The 27,139-nt window shown below is 46.2% G+C and overlaps 2 protein-coding genes across 2 annotated transcripts in view; one reads left to right on the top strand and one right to left on the bottom strand.

Moving 5' to 3' along the window:
- Nucleotides 1-970, top strand: PIGC (phosphatidylinositol glycan anchor biosynthesis class C). Its single transcript, XM_009977902.2, has one exon. It carries the CDS (start codon nucleotides 1-3, stop codon nucleotides 877-879), a length of 879 nt encoding a protein of 292 aa, XP_009976204.2. The 3' UTR covers nucleotides 880-970.
- Nucleotides 971-11,966: 10,996 nt separating this feature from the next.
- Nucleotides 11,967-27,139, bottom strand: part of DNM3 (dynamin 3) — a 175,350-nt gene continuing 160,177 nt past the window's right edge. The window contains 3 exon segments of the mRNA XM_086617704.1: nucleotides 11,967-12,036; nucleotides 25,128-25,364; nucleotides 26,018-26,244. Of these exon segments, the coding sequence (XP_086473830.1) occupies nucleotides 11,967-12,036; nucleotides 25,128-25,364; nucleotides 26,018-26,244 (534 nt within the window).

Genomic DNA, 27,139 nt, shown 5'->3' with positions numbered 1-27,139 from the left:
ATGGAGCCGGTCTCCGGGCGGCGGTGGCAGAAGGTGCTGTACGAGCGGCAGCCCTTCCCCGATAACTACGTGGACCAGCGGTTCCTGGAGGAGCTGCGGAAGAACGTGCACGCCCGCCGGTACCGGTACCGGGCCGTCGTCTTCCAGTCGGGAGCGGTGGTGCAGCAGCTCTGCAGCGTCTGCGTCTTCGTCGTCACCTGGTGGTACATGGACGCCGGGACGCTGAGCCCGCAGGGACTTTTCGGGGCAGCCCTGGTCTCCTCCCTGCTCGGCTACGTCCTCTTCGATGCCGTGGACGGCGGGGCCGGGCGGCGGGAGAGCGGGCGGACGCGGTGGGCTGACCTGAAGAGCACGTTGGTGTTCGCCGCTTTCACCTACGGCTTCTCGCCGGTGCTGAAGACGCTGACGGAGTCCATTAGCACGGACACCATCTATGCCATGTCAGCCCTCATGCTCCTCGGCCACCTCATCTTCTTCGACTACGGCGCCAACGCTGCCATTGTCTCCAGCACGCTGTCCCTCAACATGGCCATCTTTGCCTCGGTGTGTCTGGCCTCCCGCCTGCCTCGCTCCCTCCACGCCTTCGTCATGGTCACCTTCGCCATGCAGATCTTTGCCCTCTGGCCCATGCTGCAGAAGAAGCTGAAAGCCCTGACACCTCAATGCTACGTGGGGGTGACGGTGCTCTTCGCGCTGGCAGCACTGGCAGGGCTGGCCACAGTCTCCGGCGTGGGCGCCGTGCTCTTCGCCTCACTGCTGCTTGCCATCTCCTGCCTCTGCCCTTACTGGCTCATCCGCCTTCAGCTGCTCAAGGACAACATCCATGGGCCGTGGGATGAGGCTGAAATCAAGGAGGACCTCTCCAGGTTCCTCATGTAGGTCTGGCCCAGGGGGACCCTCTGCTGTGAGCAGCACAAAGGTCCTTTGCCAGGGGACAGCCCAGGGGGAGGACACCCAGCCCAATAAAGCCTCTCACACAGCAACAAGGACCGTGTTTGCGTTACCCTCAGCATCTTTCCAGACCTGATCTGCTTGGTTTTGGCGAAGGACGGAGCTGAACCCCACAGAGCGGGCAGCCCATGCTGCAGCTCTGGGCACAGGCGAGCGGAGCCATGTGTGCTCCAGCCACACAGACCCATACCTGCATTTGAGGGAGGTACGGGGGGTGTGTGCATTCCCCAAGCAGAAATGCCGCGCGGAAACGTGTATCTGGCTCAGGTGTGCCCCGTGGCATGCCCATGGAGGTCCTCAGCCCCAGGGACCTCCACGTGTGCGATGGGGACTGACCGCACTCCCCTGGGAGGGCTGGAGGGGAAGGCGGCTGGATGAGGGTCGCTGCGGGTGGGGCAGCTGCCAGACCTGCAGGACCAAGCACAAGGGCGCCTGGTACAAGTGCGGTGCAGAGCCCTGCTCACCTGCACCCCACCTGTCGCTGATGCCAGAAGAGCCTCATGATGGTGCCAGGCACCACATTACCCTAAATCTTTTAGGAGGGGGGACGCCTTCCTCTCCTCTCTGACCCCCTCCAAGAGATCGATCTGGCCATGCCACAGGGCCAGACCCCAAGCCAGAGGGATGGGGTTCAGCACTGAGCCCCAAGGTGCACCCACCAGCTGGGGAGATGCCAGGCTGCTGCCACAGCAGTGGGCTCTGTCCGGCACCGTCTGTCCAGCGGCATCTTCCAGCAGCCGTGTGTCCGGCACTGCAACAGAGGGTGTTCCTGGCAAACGAGTCCCGCTAGAGGCCAGGCCAAGCCGGCCATGTGCCGGGAGGGCTTCCCCAGCACTTTCCCTTTCCCTGCTCCCTTCTGGGACCGTCCCTCGGCAGCCCAGCCCTGCTCCGGCCGCCCCAGGGAGCAGAGCCTGCCAGAGCCAGCACCATGAGAGGGAAGGGATGCTCACTCCTGCCCCAGTCCCACCTTGCAGGGATGCGTTTGGCATTACCTGGGTTTTGATGAAACACTTATTTTTTGGAAGCCCAGCGCTGCAGAAATGTAACTTTCTGCTCGATATACCCCATCCCCTCGAGCACCAGCATCCCACCCCAGCCAGTGGGCGCTTGCTGCACGCTCCTTGGGCTTTCTCAGAAATGAGGAACCCCCGGTGGGATTCCCATCACCTCCAGTGCTGTGGTACAGCTCTTGCCAAGTGTTAAATGTTGCTGTTGTCGTCGTGGTGACGACTACATCTCATTTCGTTTTTAATTAAAGAAAACCTGCGGAAGTTTAGAGCCTGTGCTCCCTGCGAGACTGGAGCACGGAGTAGCCAGATGCTCACAGTCAAGATGACGTTTTTTAGTTCTTTGGAAAGAAGACTCTTTTTTTACCAAGAGGTTTCCCTGGAAGCTGCTCAGTGAGCAGGACGCCCCGTCTCGCACTGGGCTGGTGCCATTGTAACGCTGCCGACCAAAGCCCATTCACAGAGTCCATCTGTAGGGCAAAGCTAGAGTGTAAATCAAAAGTAAATCAAATCTAGCCTGCCTGGTGCCTGTTGTTAATGACTATCACGATAGAGGCTACAAGAAAGCAGGGTTTCTGCTGCACCCTTTACCCCGAGGAGAAATATTTCCCCAAAATATTCCCAAATTCAGACTGTCTAAACAAGCTCTGGGTTAGGAAAAGTGCAAATATCAACTACCCAGACATCCTTCCAGGTGGAAACGGGCACAGACTGCCTCATTTGCCTTGGCCATGGCTGGAACCCAGTGGATGACCTATGCAGATCCCTGGGCTTTGAGGGATTCAGCAGCCCCTGTCCACCCAGCTCCAGGCAGGATGCGTCCCATCCAGCCTGCCACAGGCAGCTTCATCCCTGCCCACGGCCTCAGGCCTCTCTGCTCTGCCCAGCTCCTTCCCTTCACCTCCTCCTTAGCCTCAGTCCTTGCCCAGAGATCCCCTGGGAAAAGACTTAGCCCTCCCCTTAGAGCTTGCCCTCATGGCTACCGTGCCCTTCCTAACCCGGGAGTCTAAAAAGATAAAGCCCAGTCCAGGGCCTGGATGCACAAAGGGACATTGCAGGAGGGAGGAGTGGAAGGGAGAGCCAGGGAGAGGAGAGGAGGAGACACAAGGGTCAGGCAGAGTTCCCTTGGGACTTCTCTGACCTTCTCCTGAGGACACATGCTCAGCAACGCTGCTGAAGTTATTTAAGATGCCGAATAAATGGCCATTATGAGTAGGTCTTCATGCCTGAGGTCAGAATATGCCCTAAAAACCAAAACAAAACTTTGCCATAACTGTGCCCAGCTCAGCAGTGATGCTGGATGCCCTTTGAGCATTCGCTACCTGAGCGTACCGGTCTGCAGCTTCTCTGATGGAGCACACGATGAGACCAAAGAAATAGGTCCATCTCGGTTTGCGTGCAACCGAAACATCATCATCTGACTCTGAAGAGTTAAACGTTATTTTGCATTACAAGGAAGCGCAGTTTATTTCTCTTAAGTTCCCAAGTCCACTGAGATCAAGTACTTCAATGGGACATTTTCTTTTGATTTGAAGCTGGCCAAACGAGTAATTGTAAACTGGCCGGGGATAAGCCTTGCTCCTGGGGGAGCTGCTGACACGTGCCGTCTGGAATCTCCATCTACAGCCTCTGCTGCAGGGAAAGGCAAGCGTCAGCCACCCACACTGTGCTGTCAGGGGTCCACGTCCCTCCCCATGTGGGAGAGAGGATATGGTGAGCCTGGAAAGAGTAAAGCTTTAGTCTTTGAAGGTAAAATCTTTATATCTCTTCAATTCCCACAGTAATCACTAAGTTTTTCTCAGCTTTGTGATGCGAGGGGCAACAGCAACAATGTGAGTAATCAGGAAACCAAACCAGGATTTTGGTCCTAACCCATCTGTCAGAAGCCAGCCTCTAGGATGCATAATGCCACCAGCTGGTGCAGCACACGTAGCCACAGAACGCATGCCATTGCAGGGTGGAAATAGCACAGACGCGGTTAAACAGCGGCTTCAAAAAGTCATCCTGTGAGTTGATGCTAAAAGAACATGCCAAGGTTTCCCAACACACCAGTACCTTTGTCCTTCTAACTTAAGAGATTTTAGGAATAGCTACCAGAAAAACCATGAAGTTCAGAGTCCTATTTCCAACAATATTTTTTATCAAATACATCAGAAGAAAGTAAAGATATCAGTGAAAAGTTGAACATCATAAAATACCCCAGAAAGAAGTTCGTGCCTTACAGCCTAACGCAGGGAGGTCAGCTGGCAGCCAGGACAGCAGCAGCTCCTGGCCGGGCTGCTGTTGGTAAGGCCATACAGCTAAAATATCAGCCACCTTTTCTTTGTTGTTGGTTCATCTGTTGGTACTATGCCATATCCCAGAGGGAACGCAGTGAGAGCTTCCCCCAGTGCAGAACAGATTTTTGAACAACTTGGAAAAAAAGCAGCTTGTGAAATTCAGCCTGTTCCCATTCCCTCTTACCTGAGAAGTGACACACAGCTGGAACCTCCGTAAGAGCCCACTTGGTACAAATGCCGTTGCTTCTGTAACATACTGAAAACACAAGATTCCTGAACTTTGCTGAGGGTTTTTTGCCTCAGTACCTGACCACTATGAGTTCCACAGATGAAAGATACGGCCAGTCCGAGCTCCCCCCCTCCTCTGGGGAGTTGTGTTCATGGGACTGTTAGGAGCCTCCATTTCTCCCTGTTCCCAGAGTGCTGTGAAGCACCTTGCCCATCACTGCACTCTTTCCAGCTCCAGCAATTCCTAGTTCAGCATTTGTGGTTCAAAGGTCTAACAGGAACAGATTATTTATCACCCTCTCCTAAGAACTGTTGTACTGGGGGATCTTTTCCCCCTTTTTGCTAATACCATTGCTGTTTCTTCCATAGTCCTCTACCAAAAGATAAAGCCTAAGTGAGAAGAAAGAAAAAACCTGTGTAAGTCCTCAGCTCTCTGGGCTTGCACCCCCTTTTAATTTGAGCAGACTTAGTGCCTGGCATTTACCAGCACATCCAGGTGGTTCAGCAGCTCTCTCCATATAGAGGAGGTCAGCAGGGATCTAAATCACCTGGAACAGGAGGAGTTGCCCAAATTCAGCAAAGCTGTGCTGGAAACTCAGCCACAGCCTGTGTTGTCAGGCCCCTTAACATACGATACCCATCTCCGCTCTCCTTCCCCCATCCCCTGAGCAGCACCACTGCAGCTCCCTCTCACCATGAACTTCTTACTGCAGAGGAACAGCTTGTTTGTGCTCCTGAAACAATGGGCTAGAGTCCTGATGCTGCGCTGTACCTCCAGTTTGTATCTGGGGGGCAGGCGACCCCCCTGCAGCCCATGAGAGAAATGGTGGAGCAGAAATCCACGCACAGAGAACCTGACACTGGAGGGGGTGGCTGCACCTGAAAAAGTTCACAGAGGACTGTCTTTTATGGGAGAGGACCCCACAGTGCTGGAGATTAACGGTGGAGCAGAGATGCATCTGCAGTCCATGGAGAACTCCACACTGGAGCAGTTGGCTGTGCCTTAAGAAGCTGTGAAAAGAAGTGGGAAAAGCCCATGCTGGAACAGTCTGATGGGTAAGGACTGGACTTTTCGGGAAGGACTCTCATCAGAGTTCATGGAGAACTGTCTCCCATAAGAAGGAATCTCATGCTGGAGCAGGGGAAAGAGTGAAGAGTCCTCCCTCTGAGGAGGAAGGAGCAGCAGAAACAATGTGTGATGAACTGACCGCAACCCCCATTCTCCGTCCCCCTGCACCACTGAGGCAGAAGAGGGGAGGGGTGGAAGTTTAAGATCTGGCTTTGTTTCTCATTATCCTCTCTGATGTGATTGGTAATGAATTAAACTGATTTGTCCCCAAACCGAGTCTGTTTTGTCCAGGGCCACAGTTGGTGGGTGATCCCTCCCTGCCCTTATCTCAGCCCTTGAGCCTTTTGTTGTATTTTCTCCTCTCCACCCCACCGGAGTGAGAGGAGGAGTGAGTGAGCGGCTTCATGGTGCTTAGTTGCTGCCTGGGGCTAAACCACGACACACACATTCATTTTGTAGTCACAATTTTTATTTTCTTTATATCCAGGCTTATCATTGACATCTGAAAATAAAATCTTTCATTTACAAATAGGCTAGTGCAAATTAAAGATAATTTTGGACACACAAAAAGAAGACAGCTTGCATGTAACAAAAAAGAAATGTGTGTGTTAGGACGATCTTCCTGGAACAGCTGGCAGAGGTCGCCTACGAAAAAGACAAAAAATAACCCAAAATTCGCGGGGGATGGGGGGTGGGGAGAAGAGATTTAAAACAAAAGGTCGAGAAACAATAAAATGACTTGTATACAAAATTATCTTATTAAGATATGGGTTAAGAGAAAAAGGCACAGAACATGCACATTAAGGAAAAGAACAAGAGCAAGATTAGAATCAGCTGGCTATCAGCACAGCCTTCCCTTTCATCCTCACCGCTTCCCATCGGACTTGCTGGCACCAGAGGACTGCGACAATCACATCACAAGTGTGGAGGTCGCTGGTCACAGGCTTTCTAATTTTCTTGCAGCAAATAAAATCCTCTGGAAAAGCGTCTCCCCAACCAACCTTAAAATCTGCATCACTATCTGCTTCAAACACTGTTCTTGGCATAGACCTTTTTAAAGTGAGATTGTGATGAAATTAGGAATGATCATACAAGATGGGCTATGGGCTGGATTGGGGTATCCCGAAGGGACATTGTTCAGGAAGGGGTGATGGCAGTGCAATGAATGAATCTATTGCCAACCATGGCAGGACAGCCCCTTGGCAGTTGATGGCCTAGTGCAGTGGTTAGGGAAGAGCAGCTGCTCCTCCTGTTACCCAGCATTGAGCACTGACGTGTCACTGACAACATGCCAGGAACCAACGTCATACAGGGGTATGTAACGTACTCCTGCCACATGGGACACGTGTGACACTGCTGTTTACTGAGGGAGTGCACAGACTGCCTCAAGCGTAGCCATTAAAGGCTATTACAAAAGAAGTCTCTCCAAACATGACAGCAAGCAGGTGAATACAACGAGGACGTTGCTCCTTTGCTCGTCCCACCTTTTGCTCCCCGCTTTCCCAAAACCCGTCTAAGGACCAACGCAGTGACTGTTGCGCTCAGTGAGAAACGTCCTCTCCCGTAGGCAGGTGCTGTGCTGCTTGTGCCATACAGACCATCTCCTCCAAGCACCGATTCCAGTTACTTGGCTCATACTGATCTGAAGGAGGAACTGAGTATTTGAGACATCTGCTCATTCATACACAACCACTTTAGGGGGAAATCCCTTCCAGGCATAGCACATACACATGCACAGTTTTACTCCTGCTCTGGAGGGCTCAGTCTGGCCTTCTTCTCAGCTCTGAATCTCCCCCAAAACATGCCTTCCCCAGCAATGAAATGAATACCAGGTACAGCTTGAAAAACATTCATCCATTGCCCAGCAAAACATCTCTGCAGCACTCCAAGCCCCTTGCAGGGCAACAAGCCGAATGCTTCCTATGGGTTACTCCTCCCCTTTTGCCCCTTTTAATGACATCTCCAGTGATGTCCACGCAACACGCATCTCTGATAAATCCTCACTGCAGTCCCAACAGAGGTGGAGTGTGGCATGCTGAGGTGATGGTGCGACAGACGGAAGACCACTCATGCACATCCAGAAAGTAATAATAAAAGCCCATCAAGAGTTACAGTTTATTTCAGGTTCAGAAATGCAGCATGACATTTTTACAGCAGGTGTATGTGATGCTCAGTAATGACCACGGTTTCAGGAATCAACTTGCTGCGTTCAGAGGTCAACACCAGGAACAATTTACAGATTATGAAACCGAAGGCAGATGTTTTGGCTCATATGAAGTAGGGCATTAACACACAGAGCAAAATTCAGAAAGAAATTAAGCATTTGCTTCTTACAAAAAGAAGTCATCATTTACACCATCCTGGAAAAGTAAAGAGACAGGCAGTAAAGCAAACGGCCAGCAAGACGGGACAAATCATATATCAAGCAATAGTGGAGGACTGTCTGGACGGGAGGAGCCATCGGTATCAGCTCGCCTGCAGACAAAGCAAGAGGAAAGACAGGCAGAGTAACGTTCATTTACACAAGGGAGCTGTTCTGCTAGAGCCCGGGGAGGAGGCTCAATGCCACGGCGCACAGGCACCAAGAGGTCGGATGCCTCCCCGTGTGACAGGTGCAAAACAGGTCTGCTTTGAATTCAGGACGTTTGGACTATTTTAAGACAGAAAGACAGAACTAACCAGTCATCTCAATATGCTGTATGCACGTTGTTTAGTGTAGCTGTCTGAGATAGAGTATTATATTTTCTATGTTATGCTTTAACATGAGATGCCACAACCTATAATGTATCTCCTGTAATATAATAAATAATCTACTTTTATGAGGCTTACTCAGAAAGTGCAACAAGATCAGCGATAAAATCAACACACATTAATAATGTACATAAGCCTTTTCATTGAACATACAATCTTTTTAATCCTAACACAAGATCCCTTAAGATCAAAGGCTGAGAACTATTTACAGCAGGCGCAAGCTCTTCAGCTGTTGGTCCGCCACGATGAGGTGAGGAGGAACACGTTCTCTAGGCAGAGACCCAGGCTTAGCCTAAATACAACACTAGATGAGCACCCTCCTGAAACTTAGCTACATACATCACCCAGCTAATTACGTACCTCACATAAGGTCAGAAATTCTGCTGTTGCTTAACGGGAGTCTCCACTGTTCCCTGGCAAGCTGCTGAGCTTTGCCAGAGGGAATCAAAGAAAGGGAGAGAAACTCCTGCTTTTTAGCTACAGGAGCTCAGGCTTAGCTCACCCTGTGTAAGGGTGTCTGCAGAGGGGACAGTGGCCAGTCAGAGGTAGCCAGTCCCTCTAGCAGATCCACGGGGTGCTCGTCCTGCTGTCCTTCAGGCATGGAGCGTGTTGCTGCCAAGGCTGCTCCTCTGAGAACAAGGGACAGGAGAGACACAACTCGCCAGCACCAGGGCAAGTGGGACAAGCAAACCCATTCCAGACACTGTACAGCAGGAGGAAATGGGCCGAGGTTGGGAGGACAGTACTTACTCAATTGGATGTCACAACTTCTTGGGAAGCACTTAGCGTTTTTCCTAGAAACAATTCTATGTAGTTTATTCTGCAAAGCGTATACGCAAGAAGTTCTAGGTAAAATCATCAAACTCTGGATCTGCTTAAGGTTAATTAGCAACCTGCACACCTAAAAGTCTTGCATTTCGGGTGCAGGGCCAGATTCAGATGTGATCGGAATGAGGATGCAGAGGAAGGGAGGGCTGTGCAGCTGTGTCCCATAACCTCAGCATCGAGTGCAGAACCAGATGGTGCTGACAGTTGGGGCCACAGGCACCTTGCTGCCTCCTCCTCCTCTTTCAGGTAAACCCACCCTTGAGAGCTTCATTTACAATTCAGGATTACTGCTGAGAAATACGACTTCTTTGGGGGCAGAGTTAAGGACAGTGCTGAATTGTGCTACCTACTTCCTTATGCTTGACAGAAACAGTCATTAAAGTATATTAAGGAGTCTCAAGTACAGAGGATTCAAAAACATGTTTTTAGGCCAGGATCAGTGTCATCTAATTGAGGCTCCTAACTTACTGGAACTACCGCCCTCGTTTCCCATGTAGCCACACTGGTCTGATTCACCTTCTGGAGGTGCTGACCTTGGACAACTAAGTCGAGTGTTTAGGGTACAGTGGGATAAACCCAGACCACAGCCTTGCAATATCACTGAATGAATCTCAAAATGTGGGGTTAAAGCGACTTTCTGTGGCTGAAGCGGAAGAGGCACAGAGCTTGGCTGTCTGTCAGCAGGCAGCTGCCAGTCAGGAACAAAGAGTTCTGATGGATGAACGATACACAGGTTTGCTGGTGGGGTAACAGTCTGGACTGCTACAGCTATTTATAAAAATACATCTAACGGATTGAATGTTACAGCAGAGAGCACTACACAGTGGAAAACTGTGTAGAACACAAGAAAAATAATCAAAATGTTTGGTTTGTGTTTTTTTTTTTGTAGCAAAAATCAGTATGACTGTAGTTGGAATTGTGACCTTTTTCCCTTGAAAGCTGATTCTGTGCGCTTGGTGTTGGAGATCTGGGCCTGTTCTCCCAACAAACACCGGCCACTTAAGCTGTCTTCTGAGCTCACCGAGATGCCGGTGCTCTGACAAACTCCATCTTCACTGTGCTTCGGATGTTGGCCTCTAGACTCCCCAGGTGTGTGTCACAAGTATGAGGCTGACAGGAAATTAAAGTTAAGCTAACGTACAAATCACGATGCTTTCCCAAGCTCGTCTCTCTTACGCAAGCAGAAACACAGTTTGCTTCAGTGGTGAGCACAACTCTTAGTTAATCAGCAGTCTGGGAATACTTAATAGCCAAAATTCCCCTTGGTTGTGGCTCTTTGATTGGACTCTCCCTAACTGTGGGGGCCTAACGCTGGAGCCCTACATGCAGTCTCAATAAATAAATTTATTAGGCTGATTCTACTTGGGGCCTTCGAAACCACCAATTGCTTTGCCTAAAGATCTGTAACCATAATTGTAATAACAGCAATTCATATTTTCTGAAGAAACAAGGCCAAATTCATCTCTAGCTTAATTCTACTAACCCAGTAAGTTTTAAGCTATAAGGGTGACACTGACCCTAAGTGTTTAAAGTGAAGTAATGCAGTTAAGACAAAAGGTTTTTATAACTCGTTAATATATAATGTGTAAAATAATCGGCAAAGAGGACCTCTGCAAGTGACCATCTGCTGAAGTAACACATTGCCAGGAGGCACAGCTGGGCGCTTCTCAGCACCTAGTTGGATACAGCAACCCTAATCTGAGGTATGCGGGACTTCAACCGATGCAAAGAGAAAATCTCCATGCAGGGGACACAGTAGAACTTTATCAACTGGTGTGAGCAAATATCTCAAATCCAAACCAGACCCTTGGAAAGCTCAGATGCAAATCTAGGCCATAGCTCTGTGAATTGGCTCACCGTGGGCAGAGGAGTGGTAGCCCATTTACAGCTCTGCATATATCTGTATCTGTATCTCCTTCTGTCTCACAAAACGACCAAAAGCAATGCTCAGCTCTCTGGATCCTGCTGTGCAGTGCAATCATACGTATTATATGCACTCACATACCCACAGGGCTTCCCATGAGTTCAGTGGGAGTACGGATGTGAGCAAGCACCAGCAGAGGACAAAGCGAGCTGGCACACGCCGCTCTGTCACGTACTGGCTTTTCAAAGTGCCTTTTCACATCCTTGCTGCATGGTGAGACGGCTCCACGCTGAGCCCTGACTGCAGCATGGTCCTTACCAACCACCCAACCAACTCCGCACGTCAGACACCAATGTGGAAATAAAGTAAAACACCCATTGTCCCATACATGTCCTTCTTGTTTAACAACATTCTTTAAAAACTAGACTTCGGATAAGGAGAAATTATAGGAGAAGCAGCCATCCAGCAAGCTTCTTGAAAGAGAGACATGGAAGTGTGAGGCTTTCAGAAGAGCTTGATAAGAAACCACATTGTTTTTCGCTGCCCAGTTTAGCCATTCGAAAAGAAAATGGGCATAACTGTGTAATTCCAAATGACAGAAAACCTGAAAGGTACAAATAAAAGCAAGATTCTTTTCAGATAAGAGGAAAAAAAGAAGCAGATTAAATCAACACATGCACAAACAGACACAAAGTCAAGCCCTCCTTTGGCTGTACAGGACTGTGAGCACAGGTGCCTGGGTGAACACGTGTGTCAGTAAGTTAGCTAACATCAGCTATTGCAAAAGGAAAAGTCAAGGCAGCACAGACCTTCCCAAAACATTTAAGATCTCATAAACAATGCAGAATGGACAGAGAGTATATCAGTAAAACTGGTTACTTGCCTACAGATGTCCATACATGCGACTATACATTGGTTATTGCAACAGTTATCAAGCAATTTGCTTCCACATATTTGGTTAACAACGAATGACATGCCAGAAACTTCTTTTAGTCTAACAGGGATGAATCTAACGGACGAATTACAGTGGGTCGAGTAGGTGAAGGGGGTGGTCTTCGACTGGAGAGAAAGAGAGAAGAAACAATAAGCACAAACACTGAGAATGCACCGGGCACCTCTTGCTGTCGCGGCACGAACACGCACATGCACCTGAACACCACAACCATTGCCATCTACACCGAGGCACGACAGCCCCCAGCAGCCACACGAAGGAAGAAAGCGATGGGTTTGCCACGTGCATCCCATGCCTTAGCCCCCCCACGCATCGAACAGCTCTTTGGTCCACAGCCTGGGTATTCTCCAAACACAGTTACCTTCTCGTGCCACGGAAACCGTCAGGGGAGGATCATTATTCCTGTTTTCTCAGGGGTCAGTCCCAGCCTGCACAGCCACAGAGCAGACTTACAGGCACGTTTCAGAGAGGGCAGCCAGATTCACGAAGACAGCCTGCAGCAACCTCAGCTGCTGTTTGCGAAAAAACTGCAGCTTCTTGCACAGTTGGGCCAAGTGGAGCCACGCCAACGTGCCTGAATTTGAGGCACAGATTCCAAGCTTTCTATCAATGGTCAGTTATGAAAATGCTAGCTGTGGCTGTGGCTTCTAGAGTCATTCATTTACCACTAACGTGGTAACACTAACGTGTTCGTCCATCAACTTTGGTAGCTGCTAAGTGAGTCCCAGATTTTTTGGGAAAGCTTAAGGGTCTATTCCCCTGTTTCAAATGGCTGATTCAGCACAGGCTCCTGTGCACTGCAAACCTCTGCTTTTCAATTTGGTCTGCATCATCATCTGATAGGAGACCACGGTGCAAGAGGTAGCAGCAGTACAATCCTTGAGCATGTTCCACCTGCAGCCCAGGCTGAGCCAGGGAAGGTAGTGAGTTGTAGACAGATTCTCTCTGCCAGCTACCTGATTGCCTTTTATATTTTCACCTGTATTTAGGGTACCTGGTACATATCAGTGCTGTGTGAAGACAACTCCGTCAGCTTAGTTACAAGGAGTATCTGGCTAATACTCCATTCCACCTGCGCCAAAACACCCCACCGCTGACCAAAGCCTGTGCAGAATCTGAGATGACCATACCTGTTTGGCATCCAGTGCCTGCACTAGCTCGGATAGTCCTGCCCGGCACTGCTCGGTGCATTTAAATATACGTAAGAGACTTGTTCACAGCCAGCCTGCTCCCTTAGCGAGCTATTCAGCACCAGCAGGGTTTTGTTGCTGCAATTATTCCATCTCTTACACAGTGTTTTAGCTCCCCATTTTCTTTAACAGGAAGCACCAGCTTTCTTTATTCCTTAACCCAGCCCAGATCACCACGAGAGTGCCTAGCTGCTCTGAGAGAGGCATGAACCCAGAGTTTGAACAAGGTGTGAGCCGAGGGCTCTCCAGTTCCCATCCAGCTTCAGCAGGCTTCATTAATGGCCAAGATGAACTGTACAGCCCTCTAACGCTGTCCTCCACCTGTGAAAGTAGGAACAGTTCCTGTCTCTGAAGAAGATTAAGAAGGAAATGTGTCTCATTCTGTTAAAACTAAATAGAAGATGAAAAGAATGTAACAATGTGCTAATCTTCTTTGAACTGGAACATAATATATGAGACAAATTTACACTTGACAAAAAAAAAGTCTTGCTTGGCTCGAAGTGCATCTTGAACGACAATATTCTCTTTTGGTGAAGAAATGAGAATTTTAATCCCTAACATGCAACAAATACAAAATATGCCAACTGAAGCATTCATGTAAATCAACAAGCTAAAAAAATAGGCAAAATATAATTTCTTCATGGTGTATTTTTCGTACAGAAAAAATGTTACTGTGTTAACTATTGTTTCTTGTGTTGCTCCAGTGTAGGTCTTCTGGACCCATTTCCAAAATTTGTAGCTTCATAAAGAACCACTTCTAAGGCTCTGCAGTTCTGCTGGGTTGCATTAAATTATTCCTTTGTTGAAATGCCTCACATTGCATTGTTTAGCGCTTACTGAAAACATCGTATCATGTGTATACAATTTACCAACACAGGAAAATGTGTACAGCTGTCTTCATATCAAATTTAAATGATACAAGCCCAAGCATGCATTTTAATACCAGGTTGAGTGCAGCACACTGGATTAAAATAATGTAATTTAGTCAAATTGCTATTTAGCCCAGCAGGATCAGAAACTGGAGAGCACAGTGGGAGGATTTCCTGGATATAATCAGTCAAACCAAACCTGAACCAAAATCAGGTCTGAGCCCCATTTCCTTGTTGAACCAGAGCTGTTATTGCACCCTGACCAGTATTTTGAATTTTCATTCAAGCCCAGTCCAGACCTGAACAGAAAAATACCCCAGCATGCTCTCCTTCCCACTCCAGAGTACCACTTCAAGGAGGAGCTGATACCCAAGGGGACCCTCTCCAAGGAGGAGCCACTGCCACTGGAGGGTCTGGGGCGCAGTGCCACACTGCAGCCTGGCCCCACAGATATTCGGGAAAAGGCAGCACTTGGGAAAAGACCTGTAAAAGCACCGTTCACCTCCAGTCTGGCTGCTGCCAGGCTCCTGGGCCGTCTCTGGTTCCCTATGCAGGGAGAGGGGCCATGCTCCCGAGTGCCCGGGCAGAGCACAGCGCAGGGGCTGAGCTTGGGGAAGAGACCTCACCTTTGTTAGTCACCAGCGCACAGCATCAACTGGCACGAGCTGAAGCTCAAGTCAAAATGAAGGAAAGGAGAAGCCCAGAAGTTGCCTATCACTGATTCCCATCAAGGTGGCAAGTCATTATGTGACCATTTTTACACTGGGAGTCGGATCAGACAGTTTTTTCCCCCCCTAACAGGAATCTCAACCCCAAAGACAGGAGAGGAGACCATTTCACATGTCTCTTGCCTCTCCCCCTCCTTTACTCCCGGCGCAGTGGCTGGGAGTGCAACTGCTCTCCGGGACAGAGGGGTGCAGGGGCCTGGGCACCCAAACCAGCACCTTGAGATAACAGAGCCAGCATCAGCACCCTGCTGCTCCTCGCAAATGTAGTGCCACCTTCCTTGTTGTTCGAAAAACATGGGTCCGGGGGAAGCCTAAGCACGATGTCGGCACCATCGCTTTCTGAGCAAAGGTTACATAAACTGAGCATCGCCAGACCCTCCAAACGTGGAGCAACACAGAGCAAACGGTTAGTAACCCGGAGAGGAGTGCAGCAGGGGGAGCTCCAGCCTGCCTGTGGACAGGAGCAGGGGAAAACCAGAGAAAAACAACCTCCCCCAGATCCCTGCTCTGTACTAGCTGCCATGTGAGTGAGTAAATATGTGACTAAGCCCAATTAAATGTTTAGTCTGAGGCCAGAAGATGATAGCGGTAGAGACGGCGTGGATGGTGTTTTCTCTGCGTTATCGGACCGACTCCGACAGCCGGGGGTGCGTTCGCGGTGCTGAGCTGTTCCCAGGCCCTGAAAGGCGGCTCCCGATTCATAGAAAGCTCCTTATAAAAATGTCACTGCTGCGGTAATTCCAATTTGGTTACTATCTCCAACATTTCAGCTGGGATTTTGAGTTTTGGGGCCGAGTCTCGCTGCCTGGCCCCTTTAACGGGCTGCTCAGTCTGTCGTGTTGGGGCTTTTTTTTTTAAAAAAAAAAAAGGGAAACAGTGTTTGTAAAAGTTAGTGCTAAAGGGGCAGGGGATCATAGGTCCCCAGGGTTGAGTAAACGAGTCTGCAGAAAGAATCAGTTCTTCTAACTAGCACACATTAAGCAGACATAAAGAATTTACCAATGAAAATTGTGGACTAAGTATGTATTTAATAACTCCCTGATGTTGCTGCAGAGACTCCTCCTTTGAAGAGCTCAGTGGGGTTTTGAACGGAGGATAACTCTTACCGCCATGTAAAAACTTTTTAAAACAGAAAAAGTTTCACGTTTATTTTTAACCTAAGCAGCACACCCCATTTTTCCAGTTTTAAAAGAACTCCTAAAAGCTTTAGCTAGGCAAATGCAGAGCAAAAGAAACTAAATAAAGCAAGTCTAGACTTTAAATTCGATCAGAAACATATGGGAGCTCTTCAAGCATTTGCCTTTTGAGAAGTGCTATCGCTCCCCACACAGAGTCCACAAAATATGCTTTCAGGAAAGCATGGCTGTAATTACCAGGGGAGGCCCCGCTCAGAGAAGATGGCTTCTTTTCTTGGAGCACAGCTAACCTACTTCTAAATAAAAGCCTTTCATTTCCACTTACGTTTTACATTCTTGTTTGCTTGTGACCACCAGAGAACACTTGCGGAAGGCATGCACATAACTGTATTTTATGATACATCCTACAGATTTGAAATTGTAAACAAAAGTCCATTATTCTCTCCCTTTTCTGTGATCTTGGTTTCCCTATAACGCAGCACTCTCGGAGTACCCCGATATGTGACATCGTCTTTGCAGAATTTAATGAGAAAATATTTAAACAAAATCCCTATGTGATTTAAGTCTGACTGCAGGCAAATTTTGTTTTAGGCGACGATACAAATCTGGATGTGAGGCATACAATAAGGGGATAAGAGAGTGACTTACTTCAAGTGAGAAATAAATACAGCTTCTTGTTTGGGTGATTATTTAGAGACACTCTGTAGCTTGTTCTTGGGATAGTTATAATACTTTGACTCATTTTATTTTTATACTGTTATCTCTGTTTCAGTAAGATCCTGAGAGACCCACACAGCTTAGACTCTGCTTCTCCCAGTTCTTATCTCGACCTGCCTAACTTTTATATGGTACCTCTCAACCTCTGTCAGCCTCTGGATTTGGAAGAAAAAACAAACCAGAAATAAAACTACTGTAGCCATCATGGTTGAAGAACAGATGCAAGACACGGTTTGTTAGTCTATAGTCTGTGCATACTCAAAACTCTTTCTGACCTACAGCAGATGCAGCTCGGCTACTGCGGAGTCTCCTGAACATCAACTCAGGAGAAAGAATCTTGAGTGGAAGTGGGAAAACCAAGAGGAGGAAAGGCACTTGGTATTAGTGACACAGGTCATAAGAAAGTAGGAAAAGCAGTAAAAGGATGATGACATTAAGAGGAGTAAAGCAGGAATCGCAGACAAGAATCAGGAAGAGATGATGATTATGGAATAAATGAGAAACAGCACTCAGTGGCGATGAAAGGAAAAAGCAGTTGAGGAACATGAGGAACAACTGTCTGAGATGGTCCCTCACCCCAACGTAATGGTCCAAGAGAGGGAAAAATTGTTTCTGTCCTGGAAATTGTCATTTTGTCAGACAAGAAATGTCTCTAGTAAGCATGCCCACAGGATTGCTATCGGAGGGCGAGTCAGGAACAGAAGCACTGAGGCGCACAGGGCAGTGTTTGAGGATGCACACCAGTTCTGAAGTAGCTGTCCAGCTGAACACAAACGCATCAGGCTCCACCAACGTGCAGTGGGCGTGCTGCAACTGTACTGCCAGATACTTGCACAGCTATACATACAGCTCAACCTCACTACTTCAAATGATCCAGCTGCACAATATTTTGTCAATGGAAGAAGTTTTGTGTTAAGCACAAGCAAGTTAAAGTTGTTAGATTATGCTGTTCTATCTGATGCCTTTCTTTTCAGGGAAAGGAACAAAAGAGTAAGTGAATGCGAAGGATGTGTCCTTCCACTAGCCACCACTACACCACAGCAATATAAATCTCCATTAATTCAAATACTAATACTGTTTCGAAGCACTAGGGCTACTGAAGTTCCACTGTGCATGATTTAACTTAATACAGACACTCCTTTTGGAGGCAAAGAGGTCCAAACTATGATGCTCCACTAGATTAATTTATTATTTGCAACTCAAGCTACATTTTCCATATGACCATCATAAATTAACATCTATCACACATACATACAAATATGTTTGTATGTTTATATGGGTGTTACATTTTTGAGTTAGTCATTTCAGAGAATTAATGTGTCATATGGAAAACTCAGCTTGAATAAACACAAAAAATTTATTCAATGGAGTGACCAAGAAAGACTATTATTTTTAACAGACTCCGTGTTCTTGTTTGCCCTTCAAAAGGGAACATGTCAAGTAATCAACTGTGCAACACATTAGTGGAGGACTGTCCCAGCCCTTCAGAAACCCTGGGTCAGGATGGTCAAGATTATCAAAACTGCCCATGGAAGAAGAGAGAGAGTTAGGAGCGTTGAGTGATACATTCAGAACGCTGCTCTACCTTCCTCTGTCCACAGTAGAAGATGACAACAGAAGGGCCACAAAATCAGCAGGAAGAACATCTGATCATTGCATATTAGCTCAGGTCTTGTGTACTGGTCTGTGTTTAGCTGTACTGTTCAGCATCAACACAAATCTTTGACCACCACACCTACTTCTACCCACTCTATTCTTCCTTCCTACTCACCTTTGACCTTCCTCTGCCTTTTTGTATCTCTCCTCTTTACTCACCTTGGTGCAAGAAAGGGAGGAAACATCTTGGTTGTCACCTCCAGCTGGAGTTGCACCTCTTCTTGTCCATGATGACAACTAACATGACTACCAGTGTCACTGTTGTTAAGGTAGCCATTGAGTGCCCTCATTCACTAACGATCCAATACAGCTTGCAGGGGACAGAACAGTTTCCAGGAGAGCCTTTCAAGATGCCTGCAGGTTCAGGAGGTTCAAATCATCAGTGCTTTCTCTCTGGTTACTGTCATACATTTTCTCTTCTGGCATAAGGAAGGCCAGAAATGCTCTGCTATTCTGCCCACTCTTTCAGACAAGACTCTTGCTCTAATGCTGCAGAGCCTTCACAGCAACTGTTATTAAACTACTCTGTTATAAGATTAAACAATTACTGGGGACAAAACACATCTTCAAGTTCCTGTATTTCTGGCAAACGACATTTACTATTGTTTGACTGTACTTGCCTTTTTCAAGTTGAGAGACACTAAAAATAAAAACCACTTCCTCCTACTAACAATATCTTGAGAGAGAAAACTCTAAGGAAGGGGAAAAAAAAAAAGCTTTTTCTGAAAATACCTAAACAGAATAAATTACTTATTCATTCAATTCATCAGTTGACACTCCCAAAGCAGGCCTCAACCGTGTTTGAAGACTGCACTCACAACATCATCTTTATCTCAGAATCACTTCTTTCAGCCTTTTCAGGTTCCTTCTTTTTCTGTCTTCCTCTCTCTTGCATGATTTTTACTTAACCTTCTCCATCACATGTGACTGGTCTACAGTAAAAGTAATGATGAGCCGTTTCCCAGCCTGATCCACTTTGCTGAACTTGGAAAGTAACTTGCAACAGTCCCGGTCAAATAGATCTCTCCTAGTTCACCTCATTTTAAAAATGATTTTTGTTGAATAAGGCAGGAGTGAGTAGCTCAGGAACAATACGAAAGATGATCAAAACTACCTGAGATACAATAAATAAGAACAAACCTAAACTCCACGTAGGACAAGTGACTCTTCAAATACATGTGTTCAACTGTCATAGCATATTGCCCATCAGAAAATTCCTAGACCACTGAAGATATGAAGTGCAGAGCCTGCCTCTGGCTGATGAAAAGAGATGCTGCTGGGAGCCAAAGGCAGCAGTCAGAGTACCTGGGCTGCACTGTCTGACATCCCATGAACTTCGTTTCACTTGATCTTCAAGACAGTCATCTGGAGAAGAGGTATATGAAGGAAGGTAGTGAACAAAATCCTATTGCTAGTCTAGAAGAAAGCCAACCTCTCAGGGGCAGCAGTCAGTGAAAGCCCTGGAGCAGAAGTGGAAACCTTCCTGGCTCTCTCAGCACTACAGTTTAGGCAGCTGAAGAATCAGTTCTGTGCAAATGCTGTTCCAAATTTCTTGTAATATCGATATTGCAGAATTATCATGAAACCACAGAAGTTGTTGTATTGTGATATTTTACATGTTTTTAAAACCTGCTGTGACCTGCTTTCTGTCAAATCCCTCCAATATTTATCCTCCTTCGAAATGCTACTGCTTTTATTGCTTCTGTTAGGAATGAAGCTACAAGATGAACCCAGGTAAGACGACCGGTATTCCTCAACTGTTTTTGCACATGGCAGTATAGTTACCTTAAGTAGTGCAGCTAGTCTTTCTAATGGTTGTCACAGCCACTGACACTAGGCTGCTGTTAAGAAAGATTGCCAAATACTGCATTTTATGGTTTGAAAACTGGATGAAAATCTTTAAAAGAAGACAGAAATGCAAGGAGCAGGAGACAGATTTACAAAGGTGCCAGGAAAGGGATAAGTTGGAAAGAAATGAAGAAAAGATGGTGAAAAGAAAAGGAGGGCATACGTGGGGAAGAGAGACAAATGTACCTGGCAGGAAACCAAGTGAAGAAAGAAGGTGAGAGAGGAAGCAAACAGGATGGCCAAGAAAGGGACAATGAAGGAAGGGCAGAAAAAAGAGAAGACAAAATAGCGATGAAGGAGCCAGTGGAGGAGGGGAAAAAGCAGAGCTTCTCTCTAACAGATAAGTGAAAATAAATGGACTGTCCTGCTCAAAGCAGCCAGCAGCAAAAGGAGCATATTACTGGGTGTGCATTTCAACAAGAAATGTAAATTAGACTGGTAACAAATTACACAGGGGTGTCTTCCCCTAGAGCAGAAATCACTGCTATATAGAAAGAATAACTGATATTCTCTTAAGTCTCGTGAGTTTGGGGTCCTTGGACAGGCAGAATTGGAAACATACTGACTATGGTAGAGCAGTGTCATCTCCTGTGATGGGCTCTGGCTTTGCATCACCTGTGTAGCTGTATGTTCTTTTGATCACAGACATGAAATACAGAATTAAATTAGCTGTTCTTTGGATTTCTTTTTCACCTTAAATTCAGCAGGATTTTGAAATCTGTCCAGATAACACTCTTGTCTTTTTGCTTGCATGAAACACTCCTAATTGCTGATTATATTTTCTGAATATAACCTCCACTGAAGATCCATTCAAAGAGGTCAGATAGATTCTACTGTTGGACGAAGCTGTGCTCTTCTACTTGGATGTTTAGATTGAGAACATCCAACTCATCATGCAAATGCTTTAAGGTGTGCATTTATTCATCCTGCCAGAAGAGTTTGATGCAATGGCTATTTGATTATTATTTATATTCCATTAAAAAAATATAGTAGTAAGCTTTTAAGGCTGTAAGGTCAAACTTTCAGAAGAGAAGAGATTCCTATGCTAAGGCAGGATAAGTCTTCTGGCCTTATATTCCTATGCACTATGACAGATTTTAATAAGAGGATCACGTGTGATTTTTGCAAGGGATCCCCTTATCATTCAATGTACAGGGTTAGACATTACATTAAATCTTCCCAAAGAACTCTAATCTGTAAAAATCCATCACAGAAAACTTACTTCATGGTTGATATTTGGCAGTCAAAGAACTGAGTACGGAGCCTGCAGTCCAGGAAATGTCAGGCAGTGATGCTTTCTGCAATGCTGCTGGCTTTGTCTGGAATTTTCTAACTGTAATTACTGTCAAGTATAAGTACTTTTTTGTGCTGGGTTGGCAGAAATACGTAATGATGGCTTACAATGTAGATTAGTTACAAACATAACAGGTCATGTAATTAGCCTCAGTGGCATAATAAAATGTAGCTACATAGCAGCCATCACCTCTTCCATGTTGATTGGCCGTGGGTTGAAGTAAATTGTAGGGAGACAGCTGAAAGAGGTGGTAGGGAGAGTATGGGACTGTTCATGAACAGCACGACTGGAATTCTCTCCCTACTGCTTTTCTCACATGTAAAGACCATCCTCAGCCACCAAGGACTGAGCACTGGCATGCCTGAGGGTGACACACACATGCTCGAGAGCATTTATGTTCCTGCCTGCTTGAGTGGATGGTCCAGCCTTTCAAGACCCCTGTTTAACCAGGTTCCAGGGTTCCACATCACACAGGGCCATCTATGTTTTATTGGTAAAGTGAGTAATGATCTCCAGTGCTTCACTGGGAAAGCCTTCGTGAATCCACAGTAGCACTGCAGACCAGGACACAGAGAGACAAGGGGAGCACCCTCCCACCCCCACTAATACCAAGGGCTCTGCTGCCAGGAGAAAAACATTTCCAATTCAATTGTTTTCCTCGTGGCAAAGCTGAGATTCCCATTCAGGACATTTAAAAGCCATAAATCAAAGCATCCACAGTAGAACTAAAATTGGTCAAGATGAGGCTTTTCCAAAGAGGCAGGCACACACACACATCGTAAGCTAAAGTGGCTCTAGCGTCTGCTTGAAGCCATCTTACCACAGCGAGCGCACAGCTGCATTTTCTTTCAAAATACTACTGCAGTCTTTTAACAGAGAGGGGGAATAATCTGAATTCTGGCAGTGGGGAATATTTCACAAATCATATATGCTTTGGCATCAAGCCCTTAAAGCCAGGGGCTTTTACTCACAGGCTTTGCTGGGAGAGATCCACCCACCTCAAGTGGGATTAATTAAAAGAGGCATGTATCATGCAAATAGTTTCTGTTTCCTTACAGAAATATTCAGAGCACATAACCCAGAACAGCTTTAGAATCAGAGCGAAGCAAGGGAGAAAATTATTTCCTGCTCCCCTAATCCTTTTCCTTTCCCTGTGCAGTAAGTGAGGAACAGTGAAAAATGCTGAGAGTTCACAATTTCTGTACAATTTCTTTGATTAAATGCTAATAAAATTGAGAGAAAAAAGGATTTTTTTAAAGAGGTTTGTATCACTATAAGGTGGCCAGTTCTCCAAACCAAGCATGTGCTAAGCCGCTCATTGGAAAAGGACAGTCCAAATCTTGCCCCTGAAAATGATCTTTTTATCTTAAGGCAGACCAGGAGAAAACAGAAAGCTTATATTTCTTTGGCACGTCAGGATTTTCAGCTCCATGTCACAGTGATGAGGGCTGCAACAAAAAGCTCCTTTGGAAAGGTAGAGGAACTGTAAAAATACAACTTTCTACTCAGGAAGCTAAATTATTTCCCTAGATATGAGAGATCCTGACACTTCAAGGAATCTTTGTAGAAAATGGTGGTAGAGCAGTCAGAGCACAGAGCCCCACTTCAAAAATAAGTCACAAAGAAAGCTCAAGTTTCCACAAGAACTCTTCCTCAAAACTATTTTTTTTTTTCCCCTTTTAATATCTCAGACCCATTTTCTGAGTCGATTTCCTACAATCCTGCAAAGGCTGTTATTAAAACCAGACCAAGCGTAGCAGAAATTCCAGGGCTCAAAAGAAACGTTCGATAGGCGCAGAGCCGGCCACGCTGTCCCCCCCAGGTGATTTCCCCTGCAGCCCCTGCCCTGGGATCTCCTCTCTCAGAGTTTAGTCAGCAAGAGAAACCTGAATTTCCAGTGAAAGGCAAACCCTTCCTTCATTCTTAAGCATTAGAGATTTTTTTTACGTTTGAGGCTTTCATAGCTCTAAAAAAGATGCCTAGGATCCAGGCCAGAAGATGTGTATTGCAGATATTTTTTCCACAAAAATGTCAGGCAGTCGTACATTCAATTATCTCTCCAGCTACAGCATTTTAAAACCACTGACCTCCTTTATCAGCTACGGCTTCTTGTGCCACCAGCGGCAGTCACGAATTGAGTTGTTCGTGGGCTGCTTACCCAAGTGTCTTTTGTGCGCTAGAAAATTCCTTTCTGGTCTCCGTCCCACCTATCACTTTAGCATCAAAAAGATGACCATCAGACATGCTCTTGGCAAGCCAGCTCATGCAAAATCACAGCCAGGCAGGACAAAGGAGGCACGCACGTTCGCAAGGCAAGGTGAGAGAAGCCAGGGAGCTATGGTTCTCTCCAGTAGTACAACTGACGAAACACTGGACCTCATTTCTGTATCTACTATGTGATTTATTCTCTGATGGCACAGGGGAAACACTGGGCCACTGCCCTTCAGCTCAGTTCCGGGCTCTCCCTATGAGAGGACCCCACTTGGACTTCTTCAGTGCAAAGTTTAGTACCCAGAAAGGCAGCTCTAGGTTTCTCCCCCGACTACAGGACATCCACTAAGACGAAATGAGTGCATTTCATGGCTGGGCACTGATGCAACAAAGCCCTGTGCCTAGCAAATATATAAAAGTACTTCATTCCTTTGATATACGTCATTTATTTATTCTCCATATTATACAGGGTAATTACATTAGAAACACTGAGCCTCAAATTTAAGTTACTGACAACTACAACAGATCTCACCTATTCAAAAGAAAGTTTTCCTCCAAAGTTTCTCTCTCAACTACCATTTCTAAAATTCAGAAAGTGCATGTTTTCTTTTTACTTCTGTTTAACTGGCTTTTTTTTTTTTCAAACTGTGACTAATTTTAATGTAACAGTTAATTTATTAAAATTTGAGAAACCCCTTTGTTCCAACATTGCCTAATCTGCCCATGCCTCTCATAATTGAAGAAGTTACCAAAGTCTTCCGAATCAGAGGCTTTCAAACACATATATATATATATAAAAGTGATTATGTGTATTATGTCATTGTGAGAATAAATATTAAGGACATTTTATTCATATAACTTACAGAAAAAAGCAGTTAATGCCACACAAAATTGTAAAATATGCAAAGCTACTTCAAAAAGTACTGATAAATGCAAAGCCCTGGGAAGGGAAGAAAACGATGTGGTGATGAAAATTCTGTTCCTTAACTAATTGTTTTGTACCATATGATCTACACTGTTAGACAACTATGGGCTGTTTTCAGCTAGCTGTAAATTACTTGCTTTGTGGAGTAGGAATCAGACTCCTATCAGTTTGTTCCACTGGTTCTATGAGGATTGTTCTTGTTCTCTCCCAGAAGAGCCATTACTGCCTCTGGTGAGGACTCAGAATGGCAGAAGTGAGGAGTTGTACCCCTGCCCCTCTTCTGGTGGAGGGGTAGATGACCTCTCTCTCTCTCTGTGAACCCCTACGTGGGTACAACACAATCAGAACAGGGGTTCTTAATGTAAGAAAATCTGCCGTCTTCAAATTGACTGACTGGAATTTTTTTTTTTATGAAAAAAATTTCTATCTTTTCAAAAAAGTCGGATTTGTGCTAAAAATTGATTTTCTCGAAACACCTTTGACTCTCTGCACGGAATGCCCAATTTTGCTTTGTTACAAGACTTGGCCAACAACGGTGCTCGACTTTCTGACACAGTGCAGGATCTGTCTGTTATGCTAGAGGGAGAGAACCATGCCCACCACTGGGAAGATGAGACTTCTTACCTTGGGACGCTGGGAGGAGCCCGGGTCGGCCGAGAGGGAACCTGGGGAGGTCCTCCAAGGGCTTCACCACCACTTGGAAATGGAGGCAGTGGTCCTGGGCGGAACGGGACTGGGGGAGCACCCGACTGAGGGCCTGGAGATGGGATTGCAGGAGCAGGTCCTCGGCCAGATAAAGGTCTGGTTGGGGGATTGTTTAATGTAGGTCTCCTCTGCGTGGAGGGACTTGGAGGAGGTGATCTAGTGAAATATCAAGAGATTTAAGAAGCTCAGTAAGGTGAGGGTTTGGGTTTCTCGTCATTTTTTTTATTTTTTAATTTAATTTTATCATTTTTTATTTTTTAAACAGAAACGAAACTTTTTTATGCCTATGACAATTGTTTTTTCTTGGCATTTTCCTTCGCTGTCAGCATCAGAGCATCACATATATTTAAGTCTCACACTTACCTTTCCCACAGACAGAATGCCTTATGATAGTCAGAAATAAACATATGATCAAAGAGGTAAATCTAATGGATTTTAATAGTAAGAGCTGTAACGATGTTCTGTTAAGTGGATTTTCTAGGACATGGAGCCTGACATGCTGAAGTCTTACAACAACTTGCAAGAGGCGGCCATGTGGATATACAACTGGAGTGACAGAAGTGGCTGCAATCTAAAGCATCAGATAAGCTGTAAATCCACTGAATGGTCTACAAGGCAAATATCCTGTCTGGTGTTCACATACATATCCATAGAACATGTATATGTGGGAAAAAGCTCTGATTTTCCTCACAAATGTCATTAAAGACCTGGAGGAGTATCTGCCCCAAAAGAGGTAGGGAGGGAGCTGCTGATGCTGACCACATCTGCCTGTCCTTAATTAAATTCAACGCAGATTTGAGGATCCTTACCTTCGGGCCTGCTGAAGCCAAGAGTCATCTACCGGGGGGGGTGCCGGGGTGGAGACAGTGCTAGTGCTGATATCGCCAATGATTGCCAGGGCTTCCTTCAGGGCTTGGTGCATGCGCAGCATCTCATCGCGCCTCTGCGCCTGTTCAGCCGACTCCTCCATCAGAGTGTTTTGGTCCTCAGAAGAATACAAGTGAGCCAGGAGCTCTGCGTTGATAAATTCTTTTACCTATTTCATCAGACAGAGAAACCCCCACCAAACAAATAAACAAACAAACCTATTGAAAATTCAATACTGAACAAATACAGTGTGAGAGCTACAGAACCAGGAGACAGACATATCTAAATTTAATCTGTTCCTCCTACTGTCTTATTTACATCAATTCCACCGGTCATGCAGTTTTTGTTAGGTCAGATCAGGGACTAAAAATGCTGAACTCAGATGGAGCTGACAGTGCGGCAGTCTGAAGTCGACAGTGCGGCAGTCTGAAGTCCAGCTGTGGCCCAAGGAAAGGCTGGCATGTGCAGCTGGAAAAGGATGGACTGGACCTTTTAGCAGCTGCCTGCTTGCAAATGGGCTTAACACCATTACGAAGCCACGTTCTGAGACAACGTTTCACATATGAGGATAAGATGGTTTTGTGCAGTTGCTCCACAATGCATTGTGGCCTTTTTTTGTGCCTGTCTTTGAAACATCGGACATGGTTGGAGTTGACAGTGGTCTGTGTCTCTGAAGTAACACCTATGTTTACAGTTCATTTCGAACAGGCTTCCCAACGGGTCCCAGGAGTCAGCTGGCATTTTGGTCCAATTCTAAAGGGCTGAGAGGTAAATGGCAGCCATTAGCAATACCATCAGATACCAAATTCCCCTGGGAATGGGAATTTTCAGCCTTTATAGCATCTCTGTCAATTATTTTCTTAGCAACAATTTACCCTACTGTAGACAGTTTCTTTCATCTCCAACAACTTTGCCAGATTCTAAACATCCCATCCACACACATTCGAACTGAAGGGAGAAGTCTCCAAGTAATCTAATTTACTATATTGATTTCCTGCTACGCCTGCCCTGGTTATGGCAACCTGGGCCACATTAGGAGAGATAAAAAGCTAGAGGTACTCTGA

This window comes from Tauraco erythrolophus, chromosome 10 (genome assembly GCF_009769465.1).
Source record: "Tauraco erythrolophus isolate bTauEry1 chromosome 10, bTauEry1.pri, whole genome shotgun sequence".
NCBI lineage: Eukaryota > Metazoa > Chordata > Aves > Musophagiformes > Musophagidae > Tauraco > Tauraco erythrolophus.
Note: the sequence above shows the minus strand (reverse complement) of the source record. Positions and strands in the feature narration are given on the sequence as shown.

Coding starts and splice junctions, on each gene's coding strand:
- PIGC (XM_009977902.2), top strand. CDS start 1: ATGGAGCCGGTCTCCGGGCGGCGGTGGCAGAAGGTGCTGTACGAGCGG.